Source organism: Gallus gallus, chromosome 5 (assembly GCF_016699485.2).
Source record: "Gallus gallus isolate bGalGal1 chromosome 5, bGalGal1.mat.broiler.GRCg7b, whole genome shotgun sequence".
Classification (NCBI taxonomy): Eukaryota; Metazoa; Chordata; class Aves; order Galliformes; family Phasianidae; genus Gallus; species Gallus gallus.
In genome coordinates, this window is record NC_052536.1 from 38,098,243 (window position 1) to 38,115,863 (window position 17,621).

At 42.2% G+C, this 17,621-nt stretch overlaps 1 protein-coding gene across 11 annotated transcripts in view; it reads left to right on the forward strand.

Moving 5' to 3' along the window:
- The window catches only part of GPATCH2L (G-patch domain containing 2 like), a 78,428-nt gene that overhangs the window by 30,434 nt on the left and 30,373 nt on the right, over positions 1–17,621 (forward strand). For 8 of the 11 annotated variants that reach the window (XM_421283.7, XM_004941813.5, XM_004941814.5 and 5 more), the window contains one exon: positions 343–7,079. In XM_421283.7, coding sequence (XP_421283.2) covers positions 343–539 — 197 coding nt within the window. In that variant the 3' untranslated portion in view covers positions 540–7,079. Of the gene's footprint in view, positions 1–342; positions 7,080–10,154; positions 11,500–17,621 lie in introns of those variants that run through there. The other 3 variants (XR_006939501.1, XR_006939500.1, XM_046942551.1) reach the window with 2 other exon arrangements.

Genomic DNA, 17,621 nt, shown 5'->3' on the forward strand with positions numbered 1-17,621 from the left:
TGAGCTCTGTTTTCTTCTTTAACTGAGCTTTGCAATCTGGAAATGGCCGATATTTCAGAGACTTTGAAATTCTTGATTTTTCAACAGGAACTTTGACTAATGGAACTTGAAGTTCAGAGTGTGGAAATCATCAGGGCAATGATGCTAATGCCTTCAAGCATTTATGTTTCAAAGAATCTGGAGGGAGCAGAACTTGCAGGAACTCGATAAATAAAACCCTCATATATATAAGTATTGAAGTATATGAGGAGTTTGCCATGAAGTCACTTGTTCTAACATTTTTTTATTTCCTTTTCCTACTCTCTTCCTCTGTTCCCCCTTTTCTGCAATTTTATATTCCAGCAACTTTATCTGTGCAGATGGATGCTGCAGAGTCAGACCTACCAGCAACACCACCATCCCCGAGATCCCAGAACCCTGAGTGGACAGGGAAAATACCAGCACCTGAGAAAGCCACAATTGCTGCCTCCACTAACTTTTTTAAAATGCCACCAGAGAAGAGCCCTGGATACAGCCAAAAGGAAGCATTGCAACTGTAAAAGCTTGCTGGATTTTGGACGTATTTGACTCTGGTGTGTGTCTCCACCAAACATCTTGTTTGGCAATAGACATATCCTCAGTATTGGCGCGTGATGTGCGCCATTACCCAGACAGAATCTGTGTTTAAAAACAGGTAACGAGTGTTGGGACTGCAGTGACTGTTTAAAATGTTCTTGCTGTTGCTGTATTTATTATGCGTTCATCTCCTTACCTGATGCCAACTCATACATGCTGGATTGTGTACAGAATCTTTTGGGTTTCAGATCTTGGATTTTTGTTCACTCTGTGCTTGTTTGCTGCATTTAGCGTTTTCTGGGTGAAAGTTCCCACTGCTGCTCAAGGAGGCAAAATGCACCCCCTGCTTTCTTCTAGGTCAGGAGGATTTCTTGGCTGGGTAATTAGAATGATAACAAGTTAAAATATGTAAGTTGAATTCTGTGTTTGCAGAATGTTTTCAGGCCGTATGTATGAACTTGAACAATGTTTCTTCTAATGAAACAACTACGGTGCATGTCAATTCAGAAATTGCCATTGGCCCACTAGCAGCATGGTCCCTTAGACCTTTTTCCTTCTCTTGTTCTAAATGCCTTTCGTCTTGCTTGTGTATTGCATGTTCTTTCCTAAATTTCCTGGACAAGGATTTGGGAGAACCAGTTGGACATAAATGTGCAAACTGAGGTCATGGATGGGAACCTGGACTTCCAAAACACTTGAAGTATGCTAGAGAATATACCAAACTTCTGTTTCTCAGTGTTTAACTTCAAAAGTGACTGTCAGCATTTCGCAGCACGTTTTCCACTGAAGTTAACAGATAGCTGAATGAAAAAACATTTAAAGTACCGCTTCTGTTCAGAGCACTTTTGGCATTGATCAGACCACAGCTGTCTCATGTTCTTGCTCCCTTCAGAAAGTATTGTCTGCTCTATCTGTTGGAGGTGTCTCCACCTGCTGATGATTGTACTTAACTCTGCAGCATACACAGAAGAGATTCTGTTCTCTATGTAATGCTTCCACTTCGTCCTCTGTTACCTTCTATGTTTCACTATGTCTAGGTAGTGATTTCTCCCTACTTTTCTTGTGTTCTTGATCATATTACGCTTTTCTCTAATTATTCTATTTGCAGCATATTTTGGAGTTCATTTTTAGAATATATACCTGCATAGCATGTGTCAAGGGACCGGTGACCTCACGGGTTCTTAAGTCCTTTAACAATAGGATATATTTGTATGCATACCATTGTTTTTACTTTCCTCACTGGGTGGAGCTTTCAGACAGGACTGTTAAAGCTTTTAAAATTCATTTTGAATATGGAAGTGCACTTAGAACTGTTTTTACTGTTTTTGCAGTGGTTTTAATTGTTTTGCGGTGTTTACCTCTGTTTTATAAATCAGTAGCTGAGGGACAGATTTGGTAGCAAGGCTATATGGTGGTATTTTATATTTAATTATGTGTTAAAATGTTAAATCGTCATAACATGTACAAAACAAAAATGGAATGGCTCAGTCTAAATGCAGATTGACAAATACAGTTCTATTACAGACATACTGCCTATCTCTGATCCCCTAATACCTGCTTATTCTTGGGGAGAGATCCAAATTGGATTTACATTTCGCAGCCCAAGCAAACTGTCAGATCTGTCCATGCAAATCCCTCTCAAAACGTTTTTGTTGTTGTTGTTAGTGGTACATTTTAGAGCTGTTTAGATCAAGAAAAGCCCTTTTATCTTGCTAAAGGAGTACAGGGGTCAGTTTGGATTATGAGACAGGCTGTGAGGGTTTTGTGGAGAGAGGAGTATTCCTGTTTTAAAGTAGTTACTGGATTGTCTTATTTTTTACTTGAAGCACTTGGTTCGGTGGTGCTTGGGAGTTAGTGGAAGAGATCTCAGCCCTGGAAGGGCCAATAGTCTGGAACTGAAAAGTAGTCTCTGGTCTATCTAGGACTTGTAAGCACGTTAAAGGCAAAGATGGTCACCTTCTTGTGACGGTGTGCAGATAAATGTTAGTTTTGGGAACCTTGTAACCTAACCTGCAGGCAGTTTCAATGACAAGGAGTGGTCTTCCTAAAAGAGCGTTTGTGCAATTCAGAGGCTTTTATCTCAAGAAGGATCTTCCAAAACTTCACTTGATTTGAGTCTATTCCCCAGACACAGTCCTGTTTCAATTTAGCTGAAATTTTAAATGGTGGTCTTTTGTGTTCCCCTTTTTAAAACAATTCTAATATTGCATGATGTATAATGAGGATTGTTTGGAGTAGTTCTGCTTTTTCTGTAATCTAAGGACAATTCTAAAACTTTTATGAGAGTTGTTGTGAGGTTTTAGGGAATTAACGGCCCTTCTCTCACTCTTGGGAGAGACACCAGAATTGACATGATTTTTCTCTGGGGGCACTACGAGATAAATTATCATCAGATTTTCCTATTGAGGTCAATAGCGCTGTTCATCTGGTTAAGCCCTTAGTTAGACTGTAAGCTCCCTAGGAGGTCTTACTTGCCTTTAAAGGTTGAATGTATCTGTGGCACTACTGAAGAGCAACTGTAGCAGGCCTTGTCTTGATAAATAGTGTTTCCTGCAACTGGAACTTCCTGAAAGTGAGGGGAGACTCAAATTCTTGCAGCTGCCCTGTCTTTAGCATTTCTATGTTAGACTCCATTTGTAGGTCAATCAGGCTCTTGATCAAATTTGATTCTCCTGGCTGGCAAACAACCTAAATGAATCACATGTCATGTTCTATCTTATTACTGCAGGGTGTTTATCTAAATTCATTGTCATACTTCAGTACCTTGATTCAGATTTCAGTATTTGCAGCATTCTTAGATGAATGAAGTAGGCTTGTTGTTTTGCAATGCTCACTTGTATTCCACTTCTTGTCCACCAGGACTCCCCAGTTATTTCCAGATCTGTCTTCCTCTCCAGTTGATCTTCAGTCAGTGTCTTACACAGGGCTAGTCTGTCCCAGATGCAAGAATCTTTACCTGCCTTTGGGTGAGATTCAGGAGGTTTTTGTCTGCTTACTCACTCAATCTGTCAAGGTTCTTCTGGGTGGTACCCCCCACCCTCTTGCATGTCAGCAACTCTGCAGTATTCCTGTTTTTCTGTTATCATTGAGAGTATGTTCTGTCTCTTTCTCCATATCACTCATGAAAACACAGAATACCATCAACCTCAGTATTATTTTCTGAGGCACGCTTTTCATAACTTGCTACCATGTAGACTTCAAACCATTGGTCATTCTTCAAGTCTGAGAGGTCAACCAGTTCCTCACCAACCTTCCTACTGGGCTGCACCCAGAGCTCCCCAACACAGCTTGTAAGGATGCTATGAGAAACTACATCAAGAGGTTTGCTGAAGTCAATGTAAGCAGCATCCACTGCCCTCCACTGGCATTTCATTCTAGAAGGCAGTCAGATTCATACCTCATTACATCTGACTGCCTCTCCTAGCCACCTTCTTGTCCTTTGAATGCTTGAAAATGACTTGCAGAACTTGCTCATTAAACTTAGGAGGGGCAGAGGTAAGGCTCACTAGCCTATCGTTCCCAGGTCCTCCTCGTTGTATTTTTATAAAGTGGCATAATGTATTCTCCTTCCTACGACTGTCACTGGGGACATCATGCAGTTGCTACAGGTTTGCAAAGTGATAAAGACCAGCTCATAATGACATTCTTATGCAAAGAGGGCTTTATTTATGTTCAAGATTGTGTACATGTAGTAGAAGAGAAAGCCTGAGCTGGGAGGAGAACATTTAGTCGTTATTCTTTGCACATTTCTTGTAGCTCCAGTGAGCTTTAGCGAGGCTTAAGTTCCAGTTTGGTAGATACTGGAGGAGTGCAAATTAAAGAATGAATTGATGATTTTAAGGTAAGGTATAGTAAAGAGTGAAGGAGGCAGGAAAAAGGTAGTTGGAGAGAAACTCATAAGAGGCTGGGACTAGTGCTACTGAATGATAGATTAGCTTCATGATTGTACTATGCAGAGGTGTGTCTTGCCAGCATTCCTGAATAATGATATTGAGATGCTTAGTGCTGCCCTTCAAACTGTAGAAGCTCTCTCTGTTACTTGGAGGATGTTGCAGACAGCTGCTCAGTGGGCAGAGAATGAGAAAGAAATCAGTGAAGAACAGTCGTTGAGAATCTTCTTTATTGTAATTGCCCTCTGCACTGAATAAAGAAGATGCTTCAATGTATATGCCTTGAAACTGAAAAGGAATTATGTCAAGCAGATAAGGACTTTGCTTTGATGTCTTCAGGAACAGTTTCTTAGCCAGAGAGCATCTCAGTGAAGCAACAGTAAAGCCTGCTACGTGTCATTTGTTGAGAAAATGTGTTTTATTAGCCCTTTATAGGAGACTATCAAGGGAGAACAAACTTCTGTTCTCACTGTGATACTGTATTGTTGTATCTTTGTCTCCTGCATTCTAATCCTGTTTGTGTTTGCACTGAGGCATTCTGTTTTTGTACTACAAATTACAGGAAAAATATGATGATGCTTCTTAGAGCAAAAAACATAAGGGACTACTTGCTATAAAGAAAGCAGAATTATCAGAGGCCATTAATTTTTACCAGTACAAGAATAGAATTCAGCAGAGAGAGAGAACAGTGTGTCTTAACTACACCAAAGCATCTTGTTCTTTAAGGAAGTGAACTGTGTCACAGGCATATGAGACTGAACTGTCACTAAAGCCTGGGTACCCATGCATGTCTAGCCCTCAGTCAGGTGACATACCAACTTGTGGAGACAAAATGCACTTCCCAGCTTTGATGGGGGTAAAATTCCATCTCAAGTGCAAGCATGGCTGTTAGTGTGATTCCAGTGTGCTGAGAATAACGTGTCAGCTGGCATACCTGGAAAAGAGACTTCTTGTACCAACTCAAAGAGCTGGTAAAATTGGAAGATGGACTGATACATTCTGTTACATCGAAGAAAGATGCAATATATGTATATATACCTGCAAACAATAATCACAAAATGTATTGCTGACCCCTGCATGTGTGATCCGGTGTATTCATTGTCTTAAAGCAGAGCTGCCAGTGTTATGAGGATGCTGAGGGTTTTGCAGAGCTGTTCTGTTTTAATTGTAATCTCTGAAGAAAATGGGATGAAGAGCATAAAACAAGCACTAGGTCAGGTCAAAGGTCTGCCTAGCTTGGTATTCTGTTTCTCACAGTGCCCAACTTTGTACACGTAGAGGTTACTTAATAACAAATGAGTTGTATGGTGATGCCTCGCTTTTACATTCTGTTAGCCCCAGTGTCTGGTCTCAAAAAGATAGAAAGTTTCTTCAAGACTGAAGAAAACTTTTGTGAGCCTTTTAGCAATAGTGCTTTTCCTGCAACTGGGTTTAATTATATTTGTAGAAGGACATGTAGTCTGACTTCAGAAACGTCAAGGATTAGCTCATTTTCCTTGGTAGTCATTTCTTCTTGCTAACTGCCCCCTCAGTTAGGAAGTTGCATCTTTTCTTGGAATAGTGCTTTTCCCTAAGTATCGGCATCCTGACACTTTTTCTTGCTAGGATTTTTTCAGCAAGGTTGAAAAGTCCTATTCTTCCTTTACAACCAGCTTCTTTGTTGTGTACAACTATCTGTTGACAGTCAACAAGTGCTTGTAATCCATTAACCCACCTAAGTCACTTTTCATAAGCTTCACAGTGTAAAACTTGTCATTCAGCCTTTTAGCTCCTTTCCTCCATGAACATCTCCGGTATTCCATATTCATCTGCACTGCGTTCTAGTGTATTCTTTACAAAAGCAGGAAATCTTGCTTCCCTGTTGCTATTCACGCTTCATATATTTGTATAGCCAAATATCATAGTCCTTGCTGCCCAAATAGTGCCGTAACTTCAATAAAAGTCATATTCATGCAGCTGAGCCTGAATCTGAACTTCTTATATCCGCTATTCAACACACAAGCTACTATAAAGTAAGAATAATCTTCATTTTTTTTTTTAATTCCAAAATGCATTGTGTTTCCTTTAGCTGTATTACAGTGCAGTATTGGATGAAATGTTCTTATAAGTCAGTATACTTGAGAGCTTAGTCTGTTTGGTTTGCCTCTGTAATGCCTGGTAACTTTCACTGTCATACTAAAAGCAAGATGGAAGGTTCCTTCTCATGGAGGAGCCATGCCTCACTCATCTGAGAGAAGATGGTGTGTCTGCTCTGGCCTGACCTGAGAGCCCCCACGCACTGGTGAAGCCTTTGAATTTTCTTTCAAAGTCAAAGGCAACACCAGACAGCTAGCCCAAAGCACCACCAGTTTCATTTTAGCTTCCTTCTGTCCCAGACAGCTTACTCAGAGGTAGTTCACAAACAGCTGTGCTCTAAAGAGCCACGTAGTATATGTCACAGCTGTTTTATGTGGTCATAAGGTTTAACTGTTCAGTAAGTATTGGATTCTGGATTCTTAGGAGTCTGTTTTGGGGGTAATGTAAATAAGATTCTTGTTTGTATTCTTTTGTCTTAAACATGTATTATCCGAAAAAGGGCCTTGCAGAATCTCTGTTCTGATTACAGAAACTGGAAATAAATCAATATATGAAAGATTTGTTGTATCTGATACAAAGTGAGCTGAGAGTGGGAAAAGGTTCAGTGACATCCAAGTAGATTTACAGAATTGGAATGGTTCATAATCTTTATGCTTCCTCATCTGTTTCCTTAAATACCTTAAATATAAACTGCAACCTGAGAGTCTGTAGGAATTGATTACGCTTTTTTCCTTTGAATTGCAAGCTTGGGTGAAGGATTTGAGGTAACTCATCGTGTCTGTTCTTTGCTCAATAGTTTTTGTTTGTTTCCTAGTTTGCCATGATATCATGTCTAGGCAATTGTGACGCTCCCTGTTTGGAGCTTGAAATGATTCCAGAGTTTCTTAAGTATCCTTTCACTTCCAAGTCACCACTTTGGATTTGCCAAGTCCCAAAAAAGATTTCGTTTAAATGAGTGGGTCAGTCTCAATTGGTATTTTAATGGTTATATATTCATTTTGCCAAAAGTAGCATCCTTTTAAGACTGATTTACATCATTATATTTTACCATGATAGCAGCAGCTTCAAAGACCAAATTAGCAGTGGACTTGGAATTTTCTCTTGCATGCATTTGTGTCCCTAAATTGATAGCTCTGCATGCTTGTGTGAGGAATGAAGCAGAACTCCTCCTACATTAACTGTTCCCAGGAACTCAAGTTGATGGAACGTTTTTAAAACAGTGGTCAAGATCCTTTGGAAGCCGCTTCAAATTCTTAATCTTCTATGTGGGTTGTTTGTTGTTTGTTTGATTTGTTTTCCAGTTTGTAAAGCTGGTGCTTTTCCCCTCTCACCTTCAAGCTGCACCTGTGAGAACTGAGAAGTGTTTCTGGTGAAATGTGCTGATTTTTGTTGGGAGGAAGAAGAAAAGAGCTCTTAAGAATAGAATCTCTTACGGGAAGTGCCCCAGTTCAGCAGACACCATCAGCTGTGGGTGATAATCAAAACATAGTCAGATATTTACAGTTAGTTAAGAGCTGCTTCAGTCTTCCACCTACCTGCATTTGTTTCTTAGTAATAAACATTTCATTTTATAATTGGGGCATTTCTTAAATCATTTTCTCATGTGTTCTTTTTTGGTTTTTTTTATTCTACTACTGGTGTTCTTCAGATCATGCTTGTTTCATGCTTTTGCACCTCAGAGAACGTACACCTCATGAAAATACATGTGAATGCAAGTAGACTAACTATGTATTTACGGAGGGTTTTTCACCTATAAATGATCTTTCATATTTGGGAGTGGAAGATTTGTTCTCTACTAAAGTCAAGCAATTTTCCAGTAAGGGCGAATACTCGATAGTTGTTTTTTTAATGAAAAGAAATACAGAGTTTCAAACTGCTAAATGACATTCATTTCATTCAATCCAGGTGAGGGAACAACAGGGAGACATCAGAGGATGAGAACGAGGAGAGCTTATGCACGTTTTAGTCAGGAGGTGCTGCCCTTAGGAAGACAAAAACACATGGAATGTATAAAACACCTTTAAAATAGCATCACATTTGAAGAGCTGGAGAACTTCATAAAAGGTTCACCAACATTGCCTTAGGAGTTTTCTTCATCGTGCTTTACTCTATGCTTTGCAAACATGTGGACTTCACTCAGACAGTCTCCCTGTCCCTGGGGATGACTGCATTCCTGTTTTGAGAAAGCCAGAGATGAAGATTCTCTTAATGCTGAATACTTTGTGGTGAGTGAAAGAAATCCTGTGGTTTCTTTCTTGGCTATCCAGTGTCACCACAAAAGGAGCCTATGAAAATGAGCTGCAAGGGGAGCTTTCATGCACCTTTCCTACCTTGCTGGTTCTTTTGGATATCGTGGATGCAGCAGGGAGTGGGAATGTGGAGTAGAGGAGCAGATTTCCAGGATCCGTGGGACTGCCACTGCTCTGCACTTAGCCAGTGCAGGGGCTGCCATGGGGCTACCCTGGAACAGGTGGCATTTCCCACTCTCCTTACCACATCAGTAAGAGTGCTGCATGACTTCAGACACCAACTTCCTGGGTTTCCATTTGTTCAGGTATTTAAGCAAGTATGTTCTTTAACAAAAGAAAGAAGAAAAAGAAATGATTCATGCTTACACATGTAGACAAACCAGCCTATAATTCAGGTGGACAGCGTTGCTCTAATTAGTACAGTCAGCCCTTCTGCATGAGCAGTACAATGTAGTCAGGCAGTTGCAAAAGTTGGGGGTTCTCTCCCTTTCATATTGGGTTCCTGCCTGGATCAGTGTGGGAGAGCTTAGGTTCACTCAGTGTACAGCTGCGTGGGTTTCTTTTTTCTCCTTCATTTAGACACTTCAGGCTGTATTCACTGCACAGCATCCAGACTGTATTCTGAAGAGGAAAGAAGTAATTTCCTTGTTAGTGTCTTCAGGGTGCCTTCTGCTATGGTAACAAAAAATGTTAATGGATTTATTTATGCGCTAGAAATTTGGATGTTATTGTCACCCTTATTTTACGGGAGAGTATAGGTCTCAATGACTGAAACAATAATTAGGAATTGTCTCTAAATCTGGGAGGCCCAGGATGTGCTACCAGCAAACTGGTAACCTTTTGTAGATTCAAATAATTTTTTCTAACTTCCATGACAGCTGTGAGTGCCCAGAGATTCTGGTAATTCAGCCACAACATACGAACGAGGTGAGGAACACTGTGCTTATTGCTGGAGTCTCTCTGTTGCTTCTCAGGCATCATAGAGGTGGCAACAGGCAAGCATATCTTCAAGGCTGTTGGTCACTTGCATTCATCACAATGACTTTGTTTTGACAGTCTCCTGCTTTGGTTTTTCTGCCTTTAGCAGTAAATGAGTAAGACGCCATCTCCTCCAGTTCTTGGCCTTCCCCTCCCCAGAGGTGTGTGTTTGATGCTCTGTGAAGCTGGATTCTGATTGAAAATAAACTTCTCATTTGATTTAACACTGTAACGTTACGCACAAAGGGATGAATTAGGATAACAGCTCTTTTCTTCAATTTTGAATATTTCTATCTGTATCCAGATATATATGTGTATGTATATATATTTATATACAACTATAAAATTTATTTTTACACTAGGGATTGTTGGTATGTATTCCCTTTGTGTTGGGATTTCTTTACAGGATATTCTAGCTTCCAAAAATATGCTTTCTCCCTGGGTCTTGGATCTCGAATTGAAAAAGGAAGAGCAACCCAAGTGCACAGTATGACAGAAGATCTGCTGTGAAGTAGCTAATCTACTACAACGTGAGAAAGAGCAATAGGTAGGTGAAAACTTGGTCTCGAGCAGTTACACTTCATGTACTTTTACCTGAACACCATAGGCCAATGTTGGCTAATGTCTTGCATGGACATTTCAAGTGTTACTCTCTGATTCTCTTCCCTGAACTCCAAAGCAATGACTATACAGTGCAGAAAGTCAGCTGTTATTTAATGAATGATAGGCTGTCTGTCAGTGCCCAGGTCGGTAGAAAGTAACTTCTCAGAAGTTCTGGTGTGTGTTTTTGCCGTAAGGTCATCTTTGGAACCAGAGTCAATGATCTGAACTGTATCGGAAGGAGGAAGGTATTAAGAACAGCATTGACTTTTGTCTGTCCTGTATTTCTCCTTTGAATCTCAGATTTAAATCTTGTAGAGAAACTAGCACTTTTCCTTTTCTTTTTTTTTTCTTAAAACCCAACCGAACCAAAAAACCCTCTACCTTTCTCCAACATTTATTAGAATTCTCGTGTCAGATGTGGTTAACAGGCTCTAGTTGCAGCTAAATACCCAATTTCTGATATAAACAGATGCCGTTGACCTGAAAGACAGAAATCAGAATGTTGGAATTTCCACAAAAACCATCTTGACATGAGGCAGGTAGCTGCAGTTGTATCCCCATCGTTGCTGTAAAGCATTGTGGACCATGTTATTCCTTGCTTACACACTGCACCTATACACCTGTGCTGAATGGGTTCTTCCTGAAAAAAGTGCGTATTTTGTGCTACAGAAGCATTTAAAATGACATGATATGATGCTGTACACCTTACTCCTCCTCTAAAGCAATAGTTGTGCGCTACCATGTGGCTCAGACACAGCTCTGCTGACACCTGCAAATTGTTTTTGGGTAAGCTACATCCCACCTGTGTATACACACTTAAATGCACCTCTGGTATTTGCTCATGGGAAGGTATCAAATGCTCATCACAAAAAGCTGGGAGCTGAAAGCAGCAGATCTAGTGTATTCAGAACGTGAGTATTCTCTGTCATTCTGCAAGTACCTTGAGTTTTGGGGTACAGATGAGTACAACTTCTACTGGTTGTCACTGAACTACTGCTGGTAAGTGAAAATTGTAATACAGTGTTCCCTGGAGAGTTTGTCTGTCATGGAGCTCAAGAGGTTAATATGTAGTTATGTGGTGATACTATAATTTCATATGCATCTGCAGATACTGGTAATAGATATTAAAGTGGGCATTTACATCCTTATTATGGGTCAGTACTTGATGTCATAATAAAAAAGTCACATCAGAAAAGTATGGGATAAAAATCTGATTATGCCCCTTTTGGAGTGTAAATGGCTTTAAAATTCAAATTGTCACCTGATGGGAGGATCAGGAAAGAGTCAGAACAAGGGCAAAGGGGCGAAGCTGTGAGGCACAAGGGGCAAGGTAGGGAGGAAAAAGACAGGCTGGACAAGGCCTTTGCTTGTGCAGTTTATATCCACATGAATACTACATCTCAATACTTAGGCTCTTTGTGTCAGTCATCTCATTAAATATAAGCTTGAGCAAAATGTAGACTTTGCAGTGTAGTATGAAGGTCAGTAGACTACAGATCTTCTGTCTTTCCCTGGAGTGCAAATGTGGTTGGTGTTGGTGAAGCTAACATCTCGTGGTTAAAGCAGTGTTCTTGTTTGAAAAACAACAAACATCAAAACTACAGAAGAATCCCCAAAGCAAGAGGCTGTCCTCAGTAACTGCAACACCTGGCCCAAATCCTAAGCAGAGGGATGGATACCAAGGGGGACTGAGAGATGGAATAGGGTGGTGTAGGTTAAAATCCACCTAAGGAGTACAGAGTACACACTACAGCAGCATGTGGTGTGGACTGCATATGCAGCTGGACAGATTGGGTCAGAAAGCTCAGCTGCAGTGCACTCAAAGGGTTTCTGACACCTGGAACGTCTGTGGGAGGTGAAACCCTGCAGCAGATAGAAACTTGGAAGAGCACTGGACCTTCCATTTTGCTGCTACTTTCTTATCCAAATACATCTTGCAAAGTCTTCACAGCTGACTGTAATATTAGGGACGTTATATTTTTGGGGAAATGTGAGGTGTAGTGCCATGAAGTGAACAGGTCATCACAGCTGAAAGAGGAAACCTTCCTCCGCCATTTCCACCCCAGCTTCCCAGGCCTGGCTGTAACATCCTGCTGTTTACCTGGCACTCCTTGGGGTCACCCCTCTGAGTAGCATCCTCCTCCCAACAGGAGGAAAACAACATGCAACGACAACAAAAAAAACCAAACACCCAAAACACAGAAATCAACCAGCCTTGCTTTTTGCTGATGTAATCCGTTGATTGGCTCAGCTGGTGTGTGTGAGGAGTGCCAGAGGCGGCAGCAGGCCCGAGGGCGGGGGGCTGAGGGAGGGGCTGCCTGGGCGGGAGGGAGGCTCTCTCAGCAGGCAGCTCCACTGTGCTTTGGCTCAGTTGCTTGCAGGCTTGTGACTGCTACCGCACGTTTTCAAGGGATTCAGCAACTCACAGCAACTGTACAGTCCAAGGCTGCAAGAGGTGCTTTGGCAGGGCCTGTAAGTCACACAGAGCTGCCTCACCAGGAGCCGTGTGCTCCTCGTCTCCCAGGTGTTACTGATGGGGTTTTACACCATCTGTAGCTCAGGTAAGAAGGGACATTTCTTATGAGATAACTGCATATGTTTCCTAAAAGAGGACTGTGGCTGGATAGAGCTAGTCTGCTTTCGAGAACCCCAAGTGTATTTCTGGTGGATCTCTTTGCGGATGAGTAATGGGTGATGGGCAAAGTGAAAGAAAATGCATATGGTGAGAACCAGCCGTTCTGGGGAGTGAGAATGTTACCTGAAGAAGTCACAGGAGTCCTCGGTACAGGGGAAACACAGACCTGTTGGAGTGTGTCCAGAGGAGGGCCACAGAAATGATCCAAGGGTTGGAGCAGCTCTCCTATGAGGACAGGCTGACAGAGCTGGGGCTGTTCAGCATAGGGAGAGGAAGGGCTCCGGGAAGACCTGAGAGCGGCCTGTTGGTGTCTAAAGGTGGACTATAAGAAGGAAGGGGACAGACTGTTTAGCAGGGTCTGTGGTGATTGCACAGGGGGAAATGGTTTCGAATTAGAACAGGGGAGATTTAGATTGGGTGTAAGGAAGAAGTTTTTTACAATAAAAGTAGTGAAGACCTGGACCTTGCTCAAAGATATGGTGATGTGCTGTCCCTGAAGACAGTCAAGGCCATACTAGACCAGGCTCTGAGCAACCTGAGGGAGCTGTAGGTGTCCCCGTTCATTGCAGGGAAGTTGGACCAGGTGGCCTTTAAGGGCCCCTTCCAACTCAAGTGATTCAATGAAGCCTTTTGTCCTTTGCAATAGCTTTCTCTAGAGGTACTGGGATGTTGAGGCCCCTCACCAGCATGCTCCACAGTATTTTGGGATGGGATTTAAGGCAAGAAACAAGATGTTTCAAGATGTTAGAACTTCGCAAGTATTGTAGAGCAAATCCACAACACGCCCAAAAGGCTTTTGAACCTGCTTCTCTAAGGCCCTTGTATTTGTATGGCAGAATGCTCCAAGAGGCTGTCTGTTTGGTGGGTAAGATGGATACCAAGCAGGCCTGGGGCAGGCAGTCAGCCCCTCAGTGAGGTCCATTCTGTGATTAGCAGATCCTGATTTGTGAATGGCCACATCTCTTGGCTTGGGTGGCTTTTGGCTGCTGAAAGAACAGGAATGGAGAACTCCATCCCCCTATTTGCAATTAGTGTTCATTATTAAATGCTGACAGTGTGTTCTCTCATGTATCTGGATTTTGTTTATGCATTGGTTGTTGCTGTAAGCTTCTGTGCTGTAATGTCTTGCGTTAGCTGCTGTTGAATGAAGTCCAAATAACAGTGTGCTTTGAGAAGGATGGGGGTGACTTGGCACAGACAGAACAGGAGCAATTCTGAGGGAAGGATGAAAATGGGTTTAGTTAAGTGGGAGCCTGGCAAGGAGTAAATGGCAGTGCCTCTGTGTGCATCTCTGTGCTCAAGTGTGATGCCAGATTTTTTGAGGGGGATGAGGAGCTAGATAGAAGGTGTAATTGAAGGCAGGGGGATGAGCTAGGTTTGGCAGAGAGTGCTTTTAGCAGACATGGTATATTTGGGTGAACAGGTGGTATTTGAGTTAATAAGTGTGGCACGTAGGGCAGGAGACTGCAATTGCTGGAGATGACCAGAAGGGTAGAGGGGCATGCAGAAATGATAAGAGAACTCGGGCTGTATGTAGAGGAGGAGGAGGAAGAAATTAAAAGCAGAGAGAAGAAGGGAAACAGTGAGTATAACCTGAATCCCTAGACAGCTTGAAGGGCATAGTAGGTGTAACAGACAAAAAAACGGCCTCTGTTTCTACCATGGGGGAGAAGAGACTGATTCTGTTGTACAGGGTTCACAGAGCACCTAGAAGGCCTAAGGTGCAACATCTGGGTTAAATACTAAGGCATGTGGTGCAGCAGTGCATGGACCACCAAGCATCCTGAGTTGACTTTTTTGGAGATTAGGTCTCCCATGCACCTGTGAGAGAGAATTCAAAGAGAACTCAATCAAGAGAAAATGTGCCTGGATTTGTATAGATCAGGAGACAGCATCTTGAGAGCTCTATGTCACCACAGCCTGTCTGCTCAGAATGGTTGCAAGGGGGTACGTTAAGATAATAAATAAAAATAAAGGGAGCCATCTTTTTCTAAGGCCACCTCTGCCACTTCTCCTCTCCTCTCTTCAGTAAGGAGGTGGAACATTAGCTGGTAATAATCAACATAGCTTTCTGGAATGCTACTAGAGCAAAAAGTTTGGCATGTTTCTTCATGCAGTGGGAACAGACAAAGAAGGATGTCATGAGGATGGCCTGTCCCTCTGGTATGCGCCCACTAACTGCTAACATGTGGCCTGACTGGTCACAGGCTGTCTTTGCCTGTCCGAGCCTCATTCCTAAAATACAGGTGGCTTCAGGGGCTGCAGAGACCTTGATGTTCCGTGATCTCCAGGAGTAGAGTAGGATGAGCAGGGTTATCAGGTACTATTTGTTTGTTGCTGAGGTCTGCTGTGTATAACTGTCCCTCTGCATATTGCCATTTCATCCTGGGAATAATCTGATGGAGTCACTGCAAGCATCTCTCCAGACTATCTTTAACAGCAAAAATGACTGCTGTTACTTATTTTATGTATTTTGGATATTTAACTCTGGTAATCCAGAGCTTGCTTGTTGGAGTAAATTGAGGCTGTCACCACTAGAAAGATACTTTCCTCTGGCCGCTGCTCAACTTGCCCACTTGGAACAAGCACCTCTATTTTTTCCATCTCTTACTTAGTCTTTCCTGATCTTTCCAACCCTCTGATGCTGCCGTGCCACTGCTTCTCTCCCATAGTCCATGTTCAGGTATGGCTATTTAAAAGCAATCACTGTCAACATTTGTCATTAATCTGTTTCCATTTTTATTTATAAAAGAAAGAGAGAGAGAGAACGGAACAGCAGCAGTAGCAGGGCAATTGCAGATGAATAATGAAAGGATTCATCACAGCCATACCAGGATATATATATTTTTTGCAGCCAAGCGAGACGGATTCCCATCACAGCTCGGGGACTCGTTCCACACAACCACTCATCTTTCATGCTGGGGGAAGGGAAAGGTGGAGACAGTATCATTATGGATGTAACGGGGCTCTGAAGTGACTGGTCAAGGTTGATGCTTCAGTCACAAGGAATCTGCTTACAGGAATTTTCTCTCTACCATGTATTGTTGCCTTCTACATTAGCCTGCTGAGAAAGGGAGGGAGGCTGAGTGTTTGCTAACAGGGAAACTTGCTGAGTGCTCAGATTGCTAAAGAAGGACAAGATGGCTGGTGAGGAAATAACACGGGTGAGGAACTTGTCTCATAGGGTATGGGGGACACACTGACTATTTTTTCTCACTGTTTTTCTCTGAGCCCACACTCATGTTTGTGGTCATATCAAGAGCCAGCTTTCAGCTTGCCCTAATCCCTCCAGCTTTACAAATCCATCTTCCCGGGTGAGCAGTGACATTTTTTCTTCTTGTCCATTATTAGTAAGTGGAAGAAAAATGATAAGATGGAGAATGCCAAAATACTCTGGAGTCCCAAAGTCCAGAAGAGAAATAACAATCATTTAAAACAAACAAGCAAAAGACCCACAGCCAAAACCCCAGATAGGCCCAGTTGATTAAGATGTGCACTCAAACCTAGAAAGATCTTTGTATTCCCATCTGCCACATTCAGGGGAGCCATGCTGGGAAGTGAGCTGTGCTGAGTGATTCTGAGAGGCACGACTGCAGTTGCCTTGTCTGCTCCTGGATTTTTGGAAGGAGCCTGAGGTCAGACCATGTATTTTTTTTATCTAGTGAAGACCTCTAGCAGGCTGGTTTATTGGATAGAATGTTCTCATTTTCACATGCTGCAACCACGTGTTTTTCTGGTTATCATTTTCACTTCCAACTGTGAGAGGTCATCAGCCCCAAGAGACCTTATCCCACAGGACTGTGTTTTTGTCAGACCCCTTGGCATCCTAGAGTGCTTCAGGCACCTCTGGCAAGGAGGTAGCACCAGGACATTTCTGTATTAAATCCTTCCTGTTGATTGAAGCACAAGTGCCACTGGAGGCAATTCCAGTTGGATGGGAGGGTACAGTAAAATGCCACAACTGAAGCAATCCTTAATAGAGGAAAGCAAGCAATTATATTGCTTTGTTGGGTCCCTTGGCAAGGGGATAGAGAGCTTTCTCTGATCTTTTATGTTTCAGACCCTTCTTCCAGTGTTCACTTCTTTTCTTTATGAAATCCTAGTCTTGCCAGCAGTAGAGAGACTGGGGAGAGGGACCTGTTCCTCGAGCTGTCCTTTCATTTCCCTCTTGTGCCCAAGGGATGAACACAATGTTCAGAAGCTTAGACACAACTTAGTCTTGTATTTTCTACCATTCCCCTTCCAACGTATAGGGACCATTTTGTCCATTTCCCCATATCCTGGCACTGAGTTGTGACAGATCATTATGAACTGGATATTATTCAGTTTGACTACATGATCCAGCTCTATTCAGATATCCTACTAGATTTAAGTTCCCATCCTAAAAGGATCTAGCATGAAGACAAGTTTTCTGTTGAATGTGGAAATCATCATGTGTTTGGGCAGTACTGTAGGAAGAATCTTCTATGTAGCGTTCTTGCTTATTCCAGAAAAGAAAGGTGACCATGAGAGGTCTCAATCTTGAACAGCTGCAGAAGCTGGTTTGTATACAGCCCATGTGGTTGATGGCTTCTTACACATCTTTTGGAGGATCTCACTTTTGTGTTCTCATATAATATGGTCACTAAAGGTGGC